We start from the raw sequence: 19,903 nt of genomic DNA on the forward strand, positions 1-19,903 counted from the left end.
CATCCCCAACTCATTTTATGGGCAAGGAGACTAAGTAAGGCCTGTGAAAGGGAATACCATGCCTAGTGACTTAGGATTTACAAACATGGTGATAAAAATTGGTTCAAAATTTGGTGTGGAAGCTTACAGGATGCTCCATAGGAGGTAGGTTTTGGTGCGGAGCACATTTATCTGTGTAGGTGTGTTTTATTGCTCCTGTCGTTATAAAATCTACTCTGAATATTTGTCTCACATTAAATCTATCAAAATGTTCTCTGCTTGTGAAAAGAAACGTGAGAATGGATGGAAGGAGGGAAAACAACGAAGGAAAGAAAAACCTGAAGGAAGTAAGTTAACCTCCCAGCCCCCTCCCCTTTTCTGTTCCCCACCGTCCCCATCTCTGCTTTCGCCATGGCTCCATTCCCTTCCCAGCTCCCTTTATTTCCCACAACCCTGAAGGCCAGCCGACAGGGGTTTACATTTCGAAAACCCTTGCGCGGCTGCCGGAGCTGGGCATGCTCAAACGCCCAGGACGGGCTTTTTTCAGCTTCCAACTTTGGCAGCTCTCCCACCCGCACCCCGAAGGGGCAGGTCCGCACAGATCCTTCGGTGTGAGTAAGCGGGGAGAAATTCACCCACTCCCACGGAGGAAGCGAGGTAGGGGAGCGAGCCGGGCAGTTCGGCGTTACGCGGGCGCTTCCAAAGGGCGGGCGCGGGGTTGCCGAGCCCTTGGGGGGCTGCGCAGCGTGGGGGAGGGTCTGTGGCCGCGCGGGCGCGCGCGCCCGTCCGAGGGGGCGCTGTCCGAGGGCACGTGCGCGGGAGCGCGCGCGGGGAGTGGTCGCCGAGTGGCGGGCGGGGCGGGCAGGGGCGGGGCCGCGGCGGCGCGCGGACGCCGAGCTCCACCGGGTTTCCTGAGGCTGCGGCGCGGCCACCAGCGGGAGGGCGGCAGCCACGGTATCCAGAGCCTGAAAACCTAGGATTTCGGGGGCGCTGAGGGACGCAGGAGCGGAACCCGGCCGCGGGGAAGAGCCGCGCGGTGCAGCTCGCGCCTTTGCAGACAGCGCTTTCCTCGCTCCGCTTAGGAAGTGGGTGGGGGTGTTTCGTGGCCGGCGTCGGGAAGGATTGGAACGCCCGCGCCGGGAAAGAAAGAATTCACCTGTGTTTGAAGGCAGCTCGTCGGACGTGGAGGGAGCGGCGGCGAGCTCTCGCTCCTGGCACAATGGGCTGTACGCTGAGCGCCGAGGATAAGGCGGCGGTGGAGCGGAGTAAGATGATCGACCGGAACCTCCGTGAGGATGGCGAGAAGGCGGCGCGCGAGGTCAAGCTGCTGCTGCTCGGTAAGGGCGGCCAGGCGCGTCCCGGGGGGCCCTGGGGTCGGGCGGCTTGCTGGGCGCGGCGCCCCGCGGTGGCCGCTACGGGCCCCTCGCGTTTGGAAACGCAGAGCGGACGTGTCAGAGCGGCCGAGAGCGCGTCTCGTGGCGCCGGGGGATGGTTTCCGGGCGAGAGCGCGGCCGGTGCCGTGCGGAGCCGCGGCGGGCGCTCCCGTCCCTGGTCCCCTTGCCTGCCTTCTCCCTGGCCGGGGTAGCTCGCCCGCGGGCGGCGGGAGCCTCCGTCCACTGACAGGCGTTGGTGTGGACCCCGCGAGGAACCGCGGAGCGGGTCGCGAGTAAGCCCGGTTTCTCTGAAGTTCGCTCAGCCTTCGGAAGATGAAGGGGGCTTTCGCGGCCAAGGGGGGGGGGAGAGAAAACAGCCCACCACCCCTCCCCCCTTGAAAACCCTTCGTTACGAGGTGTCGTATCGTGGTTGTGGTTTTCCCCTGTCTAGAGTGCCTCGTTTTGTGAAATCAGTGCACCTCTTGTGAGGTTCCGTGGGATCGAGATGGGTCCTTCCTGTTAACTTCCTATGACGACTCAGTAAGTGTAAAGGGAGCACCGACTATATTTACCTTGCTCAAGGAAGTAGGCTATCTCTGCTGGATGCTTGGTTTTTATTACTACGGAGACGTGGCAACCATCAAAGTTGGGTAACGTGTGCTGCGGTCGTAGGCAAGGCAGATACTCGAGGGGGAGAAACCTATGCGAAAGGTGCGAAAGGGTCACGCGGAAAACGAATTCTCTCCCAGCCGCCACGGTTTCTGATGAATGAGATTTGCCAGGTACACGCCAGGCTTTTATTTGTCCTTAGTATTGTTCTCTTGGTGGAACGCTCTGGGGAGGTCTTTTCCAGCTTCTTGAGAGACCCCCCCCCAAAAAAAAAAAAAAGAGTAAGCCAGGGTTTTGACTGAAGAATACATTAGGAAAATAATCACAGTTTAAGATTTGTAGATCTGTGAGTTGGGGTTTTCTTTTGTTTGCTTGCCACCCCTCCCCAACATACACACTCTATAGCTATTTAGGTAGGTGAAAGATTTCAGAATCTTTATTTGCGCTTCCAGCGATTGCTTTTGTTTTAGAACAGTTAAAATAAAAGGAATCTTGCACAAGCCTGTTTTCAGTAAGCTTCTGTTTTATTGGTTTAATGACTGCAGGAAAAATGGTGGGTTTTTTTCTCCATTACTAGTAGGCTTAGAAGCAGCAAAGTTGGCATGACTAAAACTAATAATGATCTGAGTCATTTTGCTAGCAAACTGTGAAATAACTTTGCATTTTAAAGACCTGAGTGACTTTCTTCACCCTTTCCTCCAAAATAAATCTTTCTCAATTAGTACTGTTTACCCAAGTTTTTATGTTAATAAGAAATAACATATTTTGCCTGGGTCAGTGTGTTTTTAGTGTCTTGAACATAGAAGAGACACACCTTGACATGGAAACGTGTAGATGTTTCTCTTCTGATGTGGATGTGCTTGAGACAAAAATGAAACAAAAGGAAGATTGCAAAGTTCTCTTCCTGCAGTTTCTGCACTCCTGCTCTGATGTATTCATTCAGTGTATTTTAGTGTGACTCTAGTTTGAGCCAGCCATCCACCATGTTTAAAGCAATTGAAAAATTGAGTCCTCTGGTGTTGTTTTACGCTTTAATTAGATGTCTATTGGAGAGGGATGGCCTAGGATAAAGGTCAGAGGAGTTGGTTTTTGCTTATATTCAGAAGAGGTCAGTGTTTCTCAGCCTTAGCACTATTGGCATTTTAGGCACGGTAATCCTTTGTTGTGCAGGCTGTCTTGTACGTTGTGGGATGTTCAGCATTGCAGGATGTTCTTTGGCATCTACCTGTTAGATGCCAAGAGCAGCCCCTTAACCTTTGATCCTTGAAAATGTCTCCAGATAGTCCCCAGACTCCCCTGGGGAGTAAAAATTAATCTCTGATGAGAACCTAGATTGACAGGTATAGTGGCTGTATAATGTAGAAGTAAAAGTTGCCCCTCTACAACCAGCTGCAGTAAGAGTTAGAGGAAGGTGTAGCAGAGTCATGCTTTTCAGAAGAAATTATGAGATTTTGTTTTTCTATACCACTAATGTTAGAGAAAGATTTCAAAATGATTTTTAATATTTTTTAGGTAACTGAATTCCTTCAGTTGTCTTTTCTAGCTTTGGTGTTTTGCTTTTCCCCCTACATCTTCTTTCTCTGTAGAAATCCCTTTGCACCCCTGTTGTGGGCCCAGTTCTCCTTCTTCTTCCTCTTTATCTGTCTTACTCCTACTCCCCTTTTGCTCAGGGTCCCAGCATTCTAGATCCTATAAACAAAATGCTGGCTTATTTCATAAATGTTATTGGAATGTTTCAAAACACTTTTTTCCCCTAATTTGTCTTTAGCAGTGAAGATTTGACCTTTGGTTCTTTTATGGATGTTTAAAGGCATATGTGTAAGTAGCTCAATGAAATCATTCCATATAAAACACGACAGCTGAATCAACTAGAAAAACAAAATGGTTTTCTGGGTAATCAATAACCACTGTCACTTCCATTTATATCAGGTCTTTCTCTTCAATTATTTTATTATTTTTTTCATCAAATGAACTTCTTCCTTTTAAAAATGCCAGAAATCTCCCAAAGTATATTTAAGATAATATAATAAATAGTTCATTGTATTGCATTTTTTCTTGAGGTGCATCTGTATTGTATTTTAAACATCTGGGTTGAAAGTTTTAGGTATGCTATGCCCATTATTGGGGAAAAAAAAGGTACTGGGTGTCTTATAATTTAAACTTTTTTAAAAATCAGAGCTATTTCACTATCCATATTAGGAACAGTGAATTAGGACTTAAAAAAGAGAGGACTTAGTCTAATCATTGTCCTAAGGGAAATGAGGTCATCATTAGAGTGGTTCAAGTCTTTAGGTTTAGTTTTCAGGCATTGATATGAGAATAATAATCCTAAATAGAAAAACCCATTTTTTTAATTAAACCCATTTTCATTAAACCCATTTTCATGAAAGTTTTCTTCCCATTATAGATGGCTAATTGCCTGAGGGGAAAACATTTTTTATTGTCATATCTTTGAGGATGTTACGATTTATCCTTTTTTAAGGTCTGTATCATTAGGTTTTGACTGTTTTTACAGTGAGACTATAGTATGCATATGGACACTTCTTAATTATAATTTTCACAGATATAAAGGATTAGATTATACAAAAGTAGAACTTCCATGCATTCTTCATAACATTGCACTCTGAAGCGGAGTTTTGAATCTCCTTCCCTCCATCTCATTATCCTCTCCGCTCCACTCATCCTCTCAGACAAACACAAATCCACACCCTTTCTCTTTCTGTAGGTAGTTTTAAATACTATAGGGTAAGTGAAAATGAGGAGAGGGATAAGATCTCTTCTGCTTGGTGAATATTTTTCCATTGCTACCAGCAACCAGCTCTTTGAGAAGCTACATCATTAATCTTTTTGTTCCTTTATACTTGCCCTGTGACTTCCTTCGTTGGGAAATTCTGGCATTGCAGGACGTTGGATTTTGCGTTGCTTTAGCTATTTCCTTAGCATTGGCTCAGGATCTTACATGTTGGGAGTCCCATTTCCTTGAGTAAATGGACCTGTATTTCAACATGGGTTCTATGTTTCTCTCTCACTCACCTACCTTGAGGTTAACGATTACTTTGATAGTCACTACAGGTGGTATTAAAGTGTGTTTTGAAAGGGCTGATTTTTCTGTATCTTCTGTTTCTCCTTCTTAAAATTTATAGTTCAAGTTCTCTGATGCCACTGGCAGCCTAATTGCAGAAGGCTTTCCAGCGTCTGGCCTTTCGCCTCTTGCCTACTCTTGGTATTGTGCTAATTCCTTGCTCAGAAACCTTTGTTGTCTTCTCCATTGCCTGCATAAAAAAACTTTCTTCTAGACCTCGCTTCCCTCCATCCTTATGCTCTTCTCCTCAGGGCACCCTCCTCCTCCAGACAGGAACAGTTGGCATATGGTGAAGCATATTGTGCTCTGGTTTCTAGTTTGGTTTAGCTGTGTGCCCTGCCTGTTTCTCGGACTAGTGTGAGCACTTCAGGGGCAGAATCATTGTCAGTGGTACTTATATGCATCCCAAACAACCATTTACTTTGTCATATGCTTAATTAGTTACTAATTATGTTAATACCTTATGTAGAATTAGGACTTCATCTAGAATATAAACCATATACTTGGCCATTTTCAGTATTGATGGGAATAATTATCTAGCCAAAGTAAACCAAAAAGGAATATTAACAGCATGTGATGACCAAAATAAACACATGGTATCTAAAAGCAGATTCGCTTAAGAATTCTTTTTGATTTTTATGTGAATTTTTCACAGTCCTTATATTATTTGAGAAATTAGAAAAAATTAAAGAAAAATGACAGTGGATATTCAATGGAGGAAAGTCTGCTGTGTTGCAGTTGTTATGTTATTCCTTAGTTTTTTTTTTCTTTTGTACAGATCTTATTTTGTGATCTTTATTTTTGGCCTCTTTTAACCATAAATAAAGAGCATAAGTCTTATTAAATTTATCAGTGATGGGAAATCTAGTGCCAATATTATAGGACTTAGAAGATGTTTGGAAATGTAATGCCCGTTTTCTAGGATTTAGTGGGAGATGTTATTTAAACCTGGGAATGATTGCTAGAAATTTTTAAACAAAAAGTGAGCATCCAACCACTAATCTTACTGCTCCTTGTTTTGCATGCCTCAGCTTTGGAAAGTTCAAGCTACCACAAATTCCCATGGGAGGACCTGAATGTATTTGTTGCACTTCTAGGTCACATATTTCTTGGTCACATGTTCTGGCATATGCAGTTACCCAATGTGTGAGTTCCCACAGTGTGACATTGGTGAAGCTCAGATCCCCGATGGCATTTGAGCTGTATGAACTAAGGTCAGCAGCACCTAATCTTGTAGTGCTTAGACTGCCTTCTGTCATAACTTGTTAAATACTAATTAAAAATCTTAGCAGAAATAAGGCAAACCTCATTTTAAGGTGAATGTTCATTCCATAAGTGTAGTGGCTTTTAAACAATGTAAAATGTAATTAGCTTTATGTTCCTGGAGGTCAGAAGTCCAAAATGGGGTTGACCAGGCTAGAATCAGGATGTCAGCAGGGCTAATTTTCTTCTAGAGGTCTCAGAGGAGAATCTTTTTCTTGGCCTTTTCCAGCCTCTATCTAGAGGATCCCTGCTCTCCTTGGTACATGGGAAACTTTCTCCATCTTCAGAACCAGCAGTGACTGGTGGAGTCTTTCTCAGGTAGCATTGTTCTTGTACTAGTCCTTTCACTTCCAGGGAACCCTGTGATTTCATTGGGTCCACCTGGATGATGCAGGATAAGTCCCTTCCTTCAGGAGACTTGTCTTAATCCCTTCCACATAGTTTCTGTTCCCATGTAGGCTGACATGTTCTCAAGTTCCTGGGATTGGAACATGGACATCTTTGGGCATCTCATGGGCTATTATTCTGCCTCCCACAGTCTGCCCTCTGGCTGCCAAAGATTTATGTAAAATGTACTTACCGAATCCCAACATCTCCCACAGTCTCAACCCATTACGGCCTCAGCACAGTGTCCAAAATCTCATCCAGATCTCATAATCTAACTCATTTTGGGTGAGATTCTGGGTATAATCCATCTTGTGACAAAATTCCTCTCTGCCTGTGAACCTGTGAAACTTGAGAACCTGTCATCTGCTCCTATAATATGGTGGGACAAGCACAGGGTATCAGTTACAGATCTTCCTGTCCAGAAAGAAAGTGGAACCAAAAAAGAGTCATCCGGTTCCTTGCACTGTCCAAACTACATTAGGTTTCAAGATCTGGGAATAATCCTCTGATCCTCTCTACCTTTAGCGTTCTAGACCCCACTCTTCCTTTTAATGAAAGGTAGCCGTGTTTGCAGCTTGAGTAATGTTATCAGCCAGTTTCTTGCCTATAGAATTCTTGTGACCTGATAGGTTTTTGGACTCTCTCATCTTTTTTCCTTTACTGTTTTATAATAATCAGCAAGAAAGAAAACAGCTTGCACCTTCCAACAGTTTGCTTGGAAATCTTCTCATCTAAATACCCAAGCACATAGCTTATATGTTCTGTTTTCACATAACCACAGGACATAATTCACTTAAGCTTTCTGCCACTAGGTAGCAAGGAACCTCTTTCTGCTAGTTTATAACACGTTCTTCCTTTCTGTCCAAGTCCTCGCCAGCAGCACAGTTAAAGTCCGTATGTCTGTCAGCAGCATGTTCATGGCAATGAAAATATTTCCTGAGGATCTCCTATGTTTTCTCTAATATATGTTCAGATACTTAATATAGGTGTTAACATCTGTATTTCTAATAGTGTGTTGGGGACAATCCAGGCTTTTACAACCTTGTTCCTCAAAATTCAGCCTCTGCCTGTTGCCTGATTCCAAACCCATTTCCGAATGTTGTGTTTTTTTTTTTTTTTTTTTTTTGGCAGCATCACTGATATCTTACATATAACTTAGAGCATGCAGAATGATTATGACTTCATTTTCTTCAGTCTTTTGCAATTTGTGTGACTATCATGGTAACAGCAAAATCACCAGTTTCTAGTGCTTCATATTGAACCCGAGATATTTCAGTTCAGGCATAGTGTTAAAGAATAAGACTTATATTTTTGTTTGCCTCCGCTTCAGTGAAGTTTTTCCTGACCATCCAGTCTAAATTTGTCTTCCTTCCTCTCCCTTCCTAATTACACCATTTTGAAATCATCTTGTGCATTTACTTTTTTATTGTCTGTTGCGCCTCATGTTAGGGTTGGCTTCCTCAGAGCGTGAATCCTGTCTGACTTGTTTTATCATCAAATGACACAGAGTAGTCCTTCCATAAATGCTGATTAAATGATTGACTAGTTAAATTATTGAACATTAATTTTGATTAATAATCTTTTAAAAAGTTGATACATTTTTCTTGTGCCTTGGATATTTTTAATGAGTTTTGGCCCAGTGTATTCTCATTTATTTCTTTCATATCTTGCTGGTTATTATAACTAAAACCTACTACATTATTATTCACACTCTTCTAAAAACTAAAATTAATTTAGGATACCTAATTCTTGTTGCATGATCAGAAACATACTATGACTCTTGGGAAATTAGGTGTAGAGTGAATTGTGATTTTTATATTTGCGTATCCTGGACATTTTTTCTTTTTTTTCTTTTTCTTTATCTTCGTGGACACTTTGTTTTTAATAGGATTGTTGCATTGCTATTTCACCTGTTATTTGAGCGCTTTCTTAAAAGGCCTACAGTCATAGAGCGTGACATCAGATGTATTCTCACAATCATAGCTTTCACAGCAGGACAATGAGATTGTAACTTTGGCTTTCTGGAGCCAAAGTTAGAGTGCTCAGAAACTGACCACAGTCTATTCTTTATGTCTTTTCTATCTTTATGTGGCGTGAATTGTCATTGGGGCATTTGCAAAGTGCTTTGTATATTTTTGGTTTTGAGTTATGCCTTAGGCTTACCAAATCCTTAAGAGAATTTACAATTTACTTAGGGATATATATACATAAAAGTAGTTCCTCATAATGGTAAATAGGGAAGAAATGGTATAATAATAGATACTAGGGAGGTGAGCTTTAACACTGGGTGTCTTCATTATTGATCACAGATGAGGGTGGAGGTTATGTACCTCTCAGGAATTACCTCTCAGAATAACTGTGGTTTTAAATCTGTCCATTTCCATGCATTTCTGAGCTTATTTTTTGATCCTGCCTGGCTGTAAGCTCTATTATACAGAAACCTGCAATCTAGAAGAGACTTTGCTATCTATGACGTAGTTTTCTTACAGTCTCCACATAGAAGGAATTTTAGCCCTCCAAGATTTAGCTCTGTGCAGAGACTCTCTACACAGGGAAGGGCCGTTGACCTGGCAGTAAAATGTTTCTCTTGAGATCTTGGTCAAGTTATCCTAATTCTTGAAGCTTTAATTTTCTTTTCCATAAATTCCGGATAGTGAATGTACCTACCTCACTGGGGGACAAAGTAAGCTAATACATCCAGGGTACTTAGAGTAACACATGGCGCAGCAGTTCTTAGTAAATATAAGCTGATAAGATAAATACTTCAGAGATTCTTTGGAGTCTGCCCTCCCTCTCCGTCTCCTTCCGGTTTGATCCATTTATGTTCGTAGATATTAAATCATTTTTTGGCTCTTCTTAGCCAACGGTATGTACATAGCAAAGATATCGAGAAGTATAAAGCCTATCTTAATTACTAGTTTCTGATCCAGCCATGGCTTCCTTGTGGGACTTGGCTTTCTGCTAACAGTATCTTCATTGAGAAAAGACCAGGTAAATATCTGTGCTGTTAGGAATTCTAGAGAGAGTAGATTTTAAGTAATTGGAAAACTTTACAGATGATTTAAAAGTAATTTTTTCTCCCTTTTATTACCTGTTTTTAGAGTAAATGTATTAATTTCCTGTAAACTTTCCTTTTTATCTTTCTTGAAAATAAAACAAGGCTGTTAATGTAAGTTTTGAAACATTATTTGAGTTGACTCAAATGAATGTGCCATTTCTCTGGTGAATTTATGATTAGTTGCCATGAATTTAAAGCCTTTTCGAAACTTTCTGTACTGGTGACTCAAACAGATTCCTAATAAAATTTCAAAATTACCATGAATATACTTTTAAGAAAGAAGTAGCATCTCTTGAGAAAGTGGTAGTAACCTTGATATAGAAACAGTGGAACATTTACTCTGTGATAGTATTTGTCTCTTTTAATAATATTTCAGAGGAGTCTCTTAAGACTTAGTCTTGAATTACCTGGAATTCCTTCTGTTTTTATTGTGCCTTTTTAAGGCACAGTCTGAATTTTTTTCTAGTAATTTACTTATCTAATCTATATTGTAATTTTTTTGTTTGTTTGGACTCATGTCTTTTATTTGACAGACTTCCATGATATTTAAGAAGCATTGGACCTGTAAGTAAATGGCACCCAAGATCAATGTAATAGAATAGGAATTAGAAGAAAACCTCCTTATTGGTAGTTCTGAAGTTAATTTAATTTCCAGAGTTAAATTTATTTCAGTGCAATTTAAAATTGATCTACTGAGTTTTTACAAACTGAGCAGTCAGTGTAATCAGCAACAAGATCAAGAATTATAGACAAGGGTTATGCTGTGACTGTAACCAGTTGCCAGTCTGGCCAGTCTGGAACTGATGAGCTGGTGCACTGGCTCCCACTCAGCCTCCCAGAACCTTCCATCCTATCCTGGTTCTCTCTGCCATCTTCATATTTCTCTAAAGACTCCTGCGTCCTGGTCCATAAACATTCTCAAGTCATGCCCAGCATTAAAAATAATAACATCCAAGCAAGATGTCCATACTCTCCTTCAGTCATTTTTAATCTCTTATTTTCCATCTAAACTTTTCAAAATAATCAGGCTGCATTCCATTTTTACTTTTTCACTTTCCATTTGCTCTTTAAATTGCTTTTTATTTAAAAAACTTGTTTTTCAACTATATAGGAATATTGAGAAATAAAACAGGCACTCTTGTAATCTGTATGAATATATTTTTTTAAAGAGAGACTATCTTATGGTTAGTCCCTTCTATAATTAGGTCAGGCCTCTCATTCTGACTTCCTATCTCTTAACTTTTCTCCAGTTTTTTCTTCTTTAATCTCCTTTTTATGTTACATATATATCTTTTAGTTTACCTTATCTATTTAGCAATAAACTAATCTGCCTTTTAACACTGTTTTTAATTTTATTAGTAATATTTGTGTTTCTAGGAACTCTAAATAATCTTTTGGAAATAGTTTTTTCCATTCTTATATTTTGTAGCTTTTTAAAATAGTCACTTTCATCATACCATACTTCATAGTCTCTTTGTGAAAGATTTATTATGTAAAGTTCTTAACAGTTCACATATTTGTAGGGTGTTGACTGTATTTCACAGAAGGTAGATCGTGTGCTCTAGTAATTTTTTATTGTGAGCGCATGGTAATCAGCACATTGTGTGAATTTTGTGCACCCCAGGTTGGCTGTAGTTTTTTCTTAGTCTTGTGGGGTGAGGGTAGAGGGCAGATTTACTTTACTTACCTTATTATCACAATATTCTAAAACGGAAGGCCCCATCTCTCACCCACTTACCCAGCCACTTCTTCCTCCTCCTCCTCCTCCTCCTTGCTGTTGGCTCTATTTTAGTTGGTGGCACCACTGATCCTTGATTTCTTATTTGCTTTCACACCCATTTAGTCAAAAGCTCCATTGACTTTGTTTTGTAAATTTGTAAATTTGACTTTGTTTTGTAAATATTTTGCTTATTTTCCTGTCTCACATTTTATCATCCAGCAACACTAAACTCAGGGTTTCTCTCCATTCCTGTGCAGTTTTCTTTCTTTCTTTCTTTTTTTTTTTTTTTGCCGCCAACCACCCTTTGCTCATGTGGTTTCTGTTTAGGTGAGGATTACGTGTGTGTATATGTGCATGTCCATGTCCGTGAACCTGGTTGGCTCTTCCAGTGCTGTTCTGGACTTATGATGAACTCCCATGGTGTCCCTGTTCCTGGCAGCCAGTTTTTTTTCTTTGCCTGCCAGCGTCCACTGCTTATTGGTCTGTTATGGCTCATTTTGTTCACGGCCAGGACAGTTCTCTTACAGTCTTGCCCCTCCTTTGTGTCTCATGGGTGCTGTGGACCTTCTGATCTCTGTTTTTCCTGCGTAGCCCTTTGCTGCAGAGCCAGTCCTGGTAGCCAGGCTCTTTCGTGGCTACCTTGAGTGCTCTGTCTTCTCTGGTCACATCAAGCATGTTGAAAATTATATGTCCTATGCATTTTGCAGTGGTGCTGATATGCCCCGGAGAGATGCCTCAGGGGCTTTCTTCTCCCCGGATCTCACATAGGCTCTTCTGCCTTGAGCAATCTCTTCATCTTCTCTGACATTACTGGTCACCTCCAAAACTGTGGCTCAAAATGGGATATCAAGATAGAGGTGACTCCCGACCTCTCTCATCCCTAGCTGCCTCCTACATTTGCTACTAGGCCATGGATGACCCTCTGGTTTCCAGGCTAACGGTCTCTGCCATGCGATGCCTGGAAAGTAAAGCATTTGTACCCATCCATTTCATCTGATGACACTAATGCACCCCGTCTGCCTCTTCTCTCATTATGCATGTAAATGCAAAGGAGAAAAAAAGAAAAAACACATCAGTAATTCTCAAAATACTTCTAGCATTACATCCTCTGTTGTTCTTTCCATTCCTGCTCTGAAGTTAGGCCTTTTCACACTTGTCATTATTGTATGCTCTTGCTGGTCCAAGTATGCTAACCTTATTTTCCTAAGGCAGCTCTTCTGAAATTTAAACTTTAATATGCACTGAAATAAGTCGGTATCTTTTTTAAAATGTAGATTTCCTATGTCTGGGATGGAACCTGAGATTCTGCATTTCTCACAGGCTCTCAGGGCCTGCCTTTGCCACTGATCCCCAGGCCATTCCATACTTTGGCAAGCAGAGTTCTAGAGCTGGTGATCCTCCTGGGTCTTTTCCATTTATTCACTGGATAAGCATTTTTCAAGACTTTTGCCATTTTTGCCATGTTCATGAAATCTCCCATAACCTCATCTTTAAGGTATTTAAAACAGTGCTTTGCACAAAGAGCTACCATTTACACACGCATGTTCACATGCGTATGTAACACCTGTCACACTTACATATTTAAGCTGTTAGTGTTAACCTGAAATGGTTTTTTAGTAGAATATTTTGAGAAAAACTATTTGATATGATCTTGCATGGAAACATGCACTTCCTGGAGAGTGATCAAAAACTGTAATTAGCCATAATGAGTTGTCAGTGTATTTAGCAAGTATTTTTAAAATGGATTTCTTCTTTTGATGATATGCTTATTCAAGTCAGGTTGAATGTGACCTTATAAATATATTTTTATGAACATTTTCATCTAGTAATATTCATGATGACATTCCTTTCTCAGAAGTAAATAAAGGATGGTTGCAAACTCTAAGAAAGTTTATAGACATTGGTCTTGAAATAATTGATCATGCTATTTTTATGCAACCTCATCTCTCCTAATCTCACCTCACATACAACATGGTTTCTATTGCCTTCTTTAAAAGGCAATTCTGGTCTTAGAAAACTGTTCTTTCCATTAATTATTACTGTCAAGTACTACAAAATATGAAATATTTTATGATTAAATATAGCATAAATGACTTATCACTTCTTTTAATTTGCTGGTTAGGCTTAACTCTAAGTTAGTTATGATACCCGGTTCTTATAAAACGTGTAACTTCATTCAATAAATATTTATAGATGCTAGCTCTATGGCTTGCATTATCTAGGTATCTGGAAATGGAACAGTCTCTGGAAGCTGATATTAATTAAAAGAGAGGAAACATTCTTCAAGTGTTTTAAGTATTAAAATACTGGAAATGTAGAATAAAAGCAATATGGTTATTTTGGCTTGTTTACTAGAAAGTTTAAAGCTTAAGAAAATGGGTTCTGGTTTTTTTCTCTTTTGTCTTACTGTGTCTTTGGAGTAGATCATTTTAACTTTGTTTTGGATGATTGCATTTTTTTTTAATAAAGATTTTATTTGTTTATTTGACAGACAGAGATCACAGGTAGGCAGAGAGGCAGGCAGAGAGAGAGGAGGAAGCAGGCTCCCTGCTGAGCAGAGAGCCTGATGTGGGTCTCCATGCCAGGACCCTGGGATCATGACCTGAGCCGAAGGCAGAGGCTTTAACCCACTGAGCCACCCAGGCTTTCCTGGATAATTGCATTTTATACATCAGGTTGAATTTTACTGCTTTTTGCCAAACGTTATTCAAAAACTTCCAGATCAAGGAATAAATAAGGAACTCCAAAGTAATTTATACCATTCACATAGCCATGCTTAGAATTTTAAGACTAATTTCTTGAAAAGTTTAACCAACAACATAGCCCATGGAAGTTTTAGCAGTATATTTGAGATGCCTTAAAGTTAGATACAAAATGTAACCAATATAGGGGTGCCTGGGTGGCTCAGTGGATTAAAGCCTCTGCCTTCAGCTCAGGTCCTGATCCCGGGGTCCTGGGATTGGGCCCCATATCAGGTTCTCTGCTTGGCAGGGAGCCTGTTTCCTCCTCTCTCTCTCTGCCTGCCTCTCTGCCTACTTGTGATCTCTATCTGTCAAATAAATTAAAAAAAAAAAAGTAACCAATATAAAGAGAGTAGTTCTGAAGAATAGAAAACTCTTAACAGACTCTTAGATGGCTATATTTGGAGAGCCAGTCAGCAGAAATTTATAATTCATAGACTTGTGTAGATTTTGAAATATATTTGGGCATGTGTATGTTTTTGTTCATCAGTGAGCAAGTGTTATTTAAAAAAAAAAAAACAAAAAAACAAACCAGAAATGTTAGAAAATTCAAACATCAAAATGAGTCTTTCAGATAAACAACTTGTTTTTTTCTGAATAGAAGTAGAAAATGCTTTTGTGAAGTTTTTGTAGAATGAACCCATAGACATGAGGAGCTGAGTTGAGATCTCAACTTGAATATTTTCAGAGTTGTGTGGTATTCTAGAAATCATTTGGCATCATGGTTTGTCTGGGTTTCTGAAAGTTAAGATTAGTTATTTATATTTATGTAGTTTTAGTTATTAAATATTATATGAATAAGTTTGCAACCAAGAACCAAGATATTCAGTGCATTTAAATAGGACATTTTGAGTAAGGGTATGGAGATGTCATTTAACCTTTGCTGCATTTTCAAGGTTTAGTTTGTTATTAAGATTCTGAAACTGGATACGTGTAACCCTTAAAGGGGAGCATTCAGTGGAGCATTTCTGTTACTATCTAGTGATTCTGTGTTTTTGAATATGTTTCTTCTAATAATGGATTGTATGGTGTAGATCCAAGATAGTTTTGTATTTTTAATACAACAGTGATGTGGTAACTTCAGTACAGAGACCTCATAAAAGATACATTTTGCAAATTTCTTGAGCATAAAATATTCACTATCTCTGTTTTTCTAATTTTTTCTTCCTATCTGTTTTTCTAATTTTATCTTTAATATTTATATGTTATTCTCTTATAAAAATGGCATCTTGACGTGGTAAGTGTGTGAAGAGTGCCCCTGTTTATAGGTAAGGCTTTTTCTGTGTTGGGGAGATACTCTTCAAGCTAGCTTCAGCACAGAGTCTATTAAGAGGCAGACACCTCAAAGGAAACCCAACACTGAAACTTGAAAGCTGGTGCACAGGGAGCAAGACTGTGCCTTTGGCTTTGGAGCTGATGGCCTTGCCATGGTGGTTTCCCTCCAGCCTTCTGATTTCCTCACTCCATAAGTTTTATACTCAGTTTATACTACTCACTGCATCAGATTCTTAGTTTTCCAAAGTGAGAGAACTCTGATCCTGCCCATCTCACCTTTTGTCCCCTGCTGTAGTGTCTTCAGCCTCTGGCAGGTGGAGATTGGGCCACCTTTTGGTCAAAAACACAGTCCTCTTCAGTTCAGGCAGCTGTGGTGGGAGAGCAGGGCAGGACCATGGTGCTTGGTCCTTGGCCAAGGAAAGAAAGGCTTAGTTACACAAAAAAGTTTGGTGCTGCTTCCAAAACTTTTATACATCTAGTATCAAAGAAATAGTTTATTTATGACCTCTTAAAGAACAAAGAAGAGGCTTTTTTTATGAGACTGTTCCATCAGCAATGACATGTATGTTCATTGTCTTACATGCTTTGTGGTGTTTAGTTTTAAGCTTTACATGAGAGGTTACTAATATCTCAATGTATCTTGAATATCTTTAGTTATATACAGCATTACTGTTTTATAGAAAGAAAATATAGATATTGATCCCTTTTGTTCTAGTATCTAATTATCTTCAAAGGCTGATCATCTAATTATTATTACATGTATTCTTTGAACATTTGGGAAAATAAACCTTTGAGAAGTTTCTTTCCTCTCTGCATTTTGAATAGTTTACATGATACTGTATATGTATTTAACTGTGTACTTTTGTGGCTCATATATCAACCTCTCATTAAGTATTTCCAGTATGTCTCAAGTTTAGTGCCTACACAATAATCCACTTATAGATCTGCATAATTTATTGAATCACACTAATGTTGAAAATTGAGGCCTTTCAGTTTTATAATCAGATATTCTGCCATGATGACTGTATTTTATGCATATATCATTATGTGTATTCCTGACTATTTCCTTAAATTATTGGGTTAAAAGGCTTGAACTGACTTACGGCAGATGATGTGTACAGCTAGACTGCTTTCCGCACACATTCTGGTTTCCACCCCTGCAGGTGGAACATCACCTTCATTAGCATTGAGGGTTCTTGTAATTATCTGTACTAAACTGATGAGTAAAAATGGCTTCACATTGTTACTGTAATCTGCAATCTACTTTAATTTGCGAAGGGGTGGTGGAAGGACTGTTCTAAGGAAGTGAGTCTGGTCCATTTTGAGGTTCATGAGAACCTGCCTTTTAATACTTTGCATATATGTTGCATATAATTTCCCTGTTATGTGGTTCTGGATTTTGTTGCTTTTAGACATACATTGCTTGTTTTACTTCAAGTTCAGTAAGAAGATATAGAGTTGCTTAAGTTGTTGGCTCAGTAACTATGCATTGAGTGATTTTGACAAATGGTTTTTTGGTATTAATTTAATTATATATGCCTTCAGAATATACAGCCTGAGAGCTTTCTCATCAGCAGTAGAGAAGACTTCCTTAAAAAACAAGGGAAAAGTACAAATTATAGAAGACAAAATTGATTAATTCATTGATGATAACATTGATGACATATGTACCATGAACAAAGTGGGGCAAAAAAGCATACTGTGTGCCACCTCTTATGATGAAAATGCAAATTAAGATGAGATACCATTTCATGCCTTTTAGAATCAGACAACACCAAATGCTAACCTGGACAACTTTAATATCCTTTTGGGTGGGAACATTAGTTGTTAGAAGCATGTTGGGTAAAGATACAGATCTTTACCCCACTGTAGTAATGTAGGAATCCCACTCTCAGGTACAGACTCCAGAGAAAGTACTGTGGTTTTAGTGAGAAAAAATTTCCTTGCAATATTGCTTGTAATAGCAAATTTGAAATACCTAAATTATTCAACATCAGGTGTGAATAAATGCGAAACAATGAGTAGAGTATATCTTGAAAAATGAAATAACCTGATGATTATGCAAATGAAATATTATACAGAGAAAGTAAATGTGTGATAAATCTTAGTGGCAATGTTAAGTCAGATATGCAGTTTGCAAAATGATATGTTCTATGACACATTCATATAATGTTAAAAAAATGTTCAAAACTATAATATGTTTGGGTGCCTGGGTGGTTCAGTGGTTAAGCCTCTGCCTTTGGCTCAGGTCATGATCTCAGGGTCCCGGGATCGAGCCTCACTTCGGGCTCTCTGCTCAGCAGGGAGCCTGCTTCCCCCTCTCTCTCTGCCTGCCTCTCTGCCTACTTGTGATCTCTCTCTCTGTCAAATAAATAAATAAAATCTTAAAAAAAAAAAAAACTATGTTATATGTTTATAGGTAGAACATATATAACAGAAGTATAACGAAGTGCCTGGCGAGGCTAAACATCAAAATCAGAGTGTTGGTTATTTTAAGGAAGGGAGAAAGGGAAGTAGGTGAGGGAGAGGTGTCCAGGGTGCTGTAATGTCTTCAATCTTAAGCAGGGTGCTGAATGCACAGATGTTTGTTCTCTTATTTTCTGGATACTTTCGTATGACTGAAATATTTCATAAGTAAACAGAAGTTTTGTTAGATGCTAATTCATTGCAATTTTGGCATCTTTGTTTACTCTGCTCCCACATCTGGTTGTTTCCCAAGCCTTGTTTACTCTCATTTCCATTCCCTTGTCCATCCTCGTCCTCCTCCCATTTTCACATAAATTAGTCTGCTGTAATACCCTCCTACCTGGTCTTCCTGCCTACACACTTTCCGCCCTCCATTCTAAATTAATCTTCGTAAATGACAGCTTTGATCTTATCAGTGATTTCTCAGAAGTCTCTAGTAGCTCCAGTTATTTACAGAATTTCACCCTGTTTATTAGCACTTCTGTGGTTTGGCTTCCACTCTGCCTTCCAGATTTCCCATGACTATCCCTTGGCAATCTCTGAGGACGTCCCGTGCTTTCTTATCTTTGATACCCTTGCTCATGCTGTTCTTTCTAGGAATACCTTTCCATCCTCACCAATTTCTAGCCCTGTCCATGTGTGTTTTGGACAATATTTGTCAAAATTGAATTCTTAGAGGTTCCTAATACTGATTTATGTATATTGTGATACCACTTATACAATTATGCAGCATGTAATTAGGTGTAAAAGTCATATGTTTCTAACTTCTAAGCAGTCATAAAGCCAAAAAAAATTGCAAGTCTACAAACTATACAGTTCTTACGAACATTACTTGTTCTGTGCTGATTGTGATATGAATCCGATAGAGACTGCTTTTGCATTTGGCGTTCCTGTACTACCAAATGCCACAAGATGTCTCAATTCTCTCCTCCACTTTCTGTAATTGAGCTATTGTAAAACCCTCATTCCTGTGATGTGCCCACCTTCATTGGAATAAATGCCTCATTGAGGAATCATCTGTGAGTATCGTGAATTGTAAGGCTCAGTGGTGTTCCTACCATATAGTCTGATTTTATACATAAAGATAATATATCTCAGGACCTTAATGCAGATATTCAATAAATCTTTAAGTAGCTACTGTCAGCTGTGGGCTGTGTCAGGTGTGTGGATCCAAACATGCATCAAACATGGATCTGCTCTCAGGGAGTTCAGTGGCAAAGTAAAGCAAAAGGAAACATTAGTTATGGGAGGAACAAATGCTAGGAGTGGGCTTGGAACTTTTAAGGAGAGGCACTTGAATTTCAAGTTCTAGCTGTTAACTATTCAGCCCTTCAGCTATTAAAGTGCACATACAAGAATCTTATGTTGATATGTTTATATTGAGTTGATGTCTCTACTTTTATATTTATGTTCTTCATTCTTCTTTCCTTGCCTCTCATTTCTTTTTCATGGACCCTGTTTTTTCAATTTTTTTAGAACTGGGGTAGGTAATATTAATTTCATGCTGCAAAGGATGAAATTGAAATTGAGGCTTAGATAGACATGTAATATGTCCAAGGTTATACAACTAGTAAGTGGCCAGGCTAGGTCTTGTCTCTCCCCTCATCAAATCCTAAGTTCTTAACCCTCTTGGTATATTGCTTGCCAAGTACTTCCTTACACTTTGAACTAAAGTAAGCTTATGTTCTCTTGTTATATTAAGTGGGCTTTTGCATTTGTGAAATTAAAGGGTATTTCCCCTCTGTTAGGGGGACAGAGCCTGGTTCTTTACCCTTTGTAGACATTCAATAAATGTTGGTTGACTAAATTAGTTCTATCTTATGTTGAGAGAATTAATAACTATAACTAAGAATACCAGTATTAACTGATAATATGTGATCAGGTGTTTTAACTGGATTTTTTAAAGTGGAGAATAACTCCTACCTGTATATTAAAATAGTGTCAGTGTTT

The 19,903-nt window shown here is 39.5% G+C and overlaps 1 protein-coding gene across 5 annotated transcripts in view; it reads left to right on the top strand.

Annotated features, from left to right (window-relative positions):
- The first annotated feature begins 540 nt into the window (after nt 1–540).
- GNAI1 (G protein subunit alpha i1) overlaps nt 541–19,903 on the top strand; it is an 82,698-nt gene continuing 63,335 nt past the window's right edge. Inside the window, exons 1-2 of one of the 5 annotated variants that reach the window (XM_059170952.1) lie at nt 541–636; nt 1,148–1,316. In XM_059170952.1, the coding sequence (XP_059026935.1) occupies nt 1,199–1,316 (118 nt within the window). In that variant the 5' untranslated portion in view covers nt 541–636; nt 1,148–1,198. Of the gene's footprint in view, nt 637–1,147; nt 1,317–1,431; nt 1,646–1,764; nt 1,893–2,111; nt 2,135–19,903 lie in introns of those variants that run through there. The other 4 variants (XM_059170951.1, XM_059170953.1, XM_059170954.1 and 1 more) reach the window with 4 other exon arrangements.

The sequence above is a fragment of the Mustela lutreola genome, chromosome 4, assembly GCF_030435805.1.
Source record: "Mustela lutreola isolate mMusLut2 chromosome 4, mMusLut2.pri, whole genome shotgun sequence".
In the NCBI taxonomy this organism is placed as follows: domain Eukaryota; kingdom Metazoa; phylum Chordata; class Mammalia; order Carnivora; family Mustelidae; genus Mustela; species Mustela lutreola.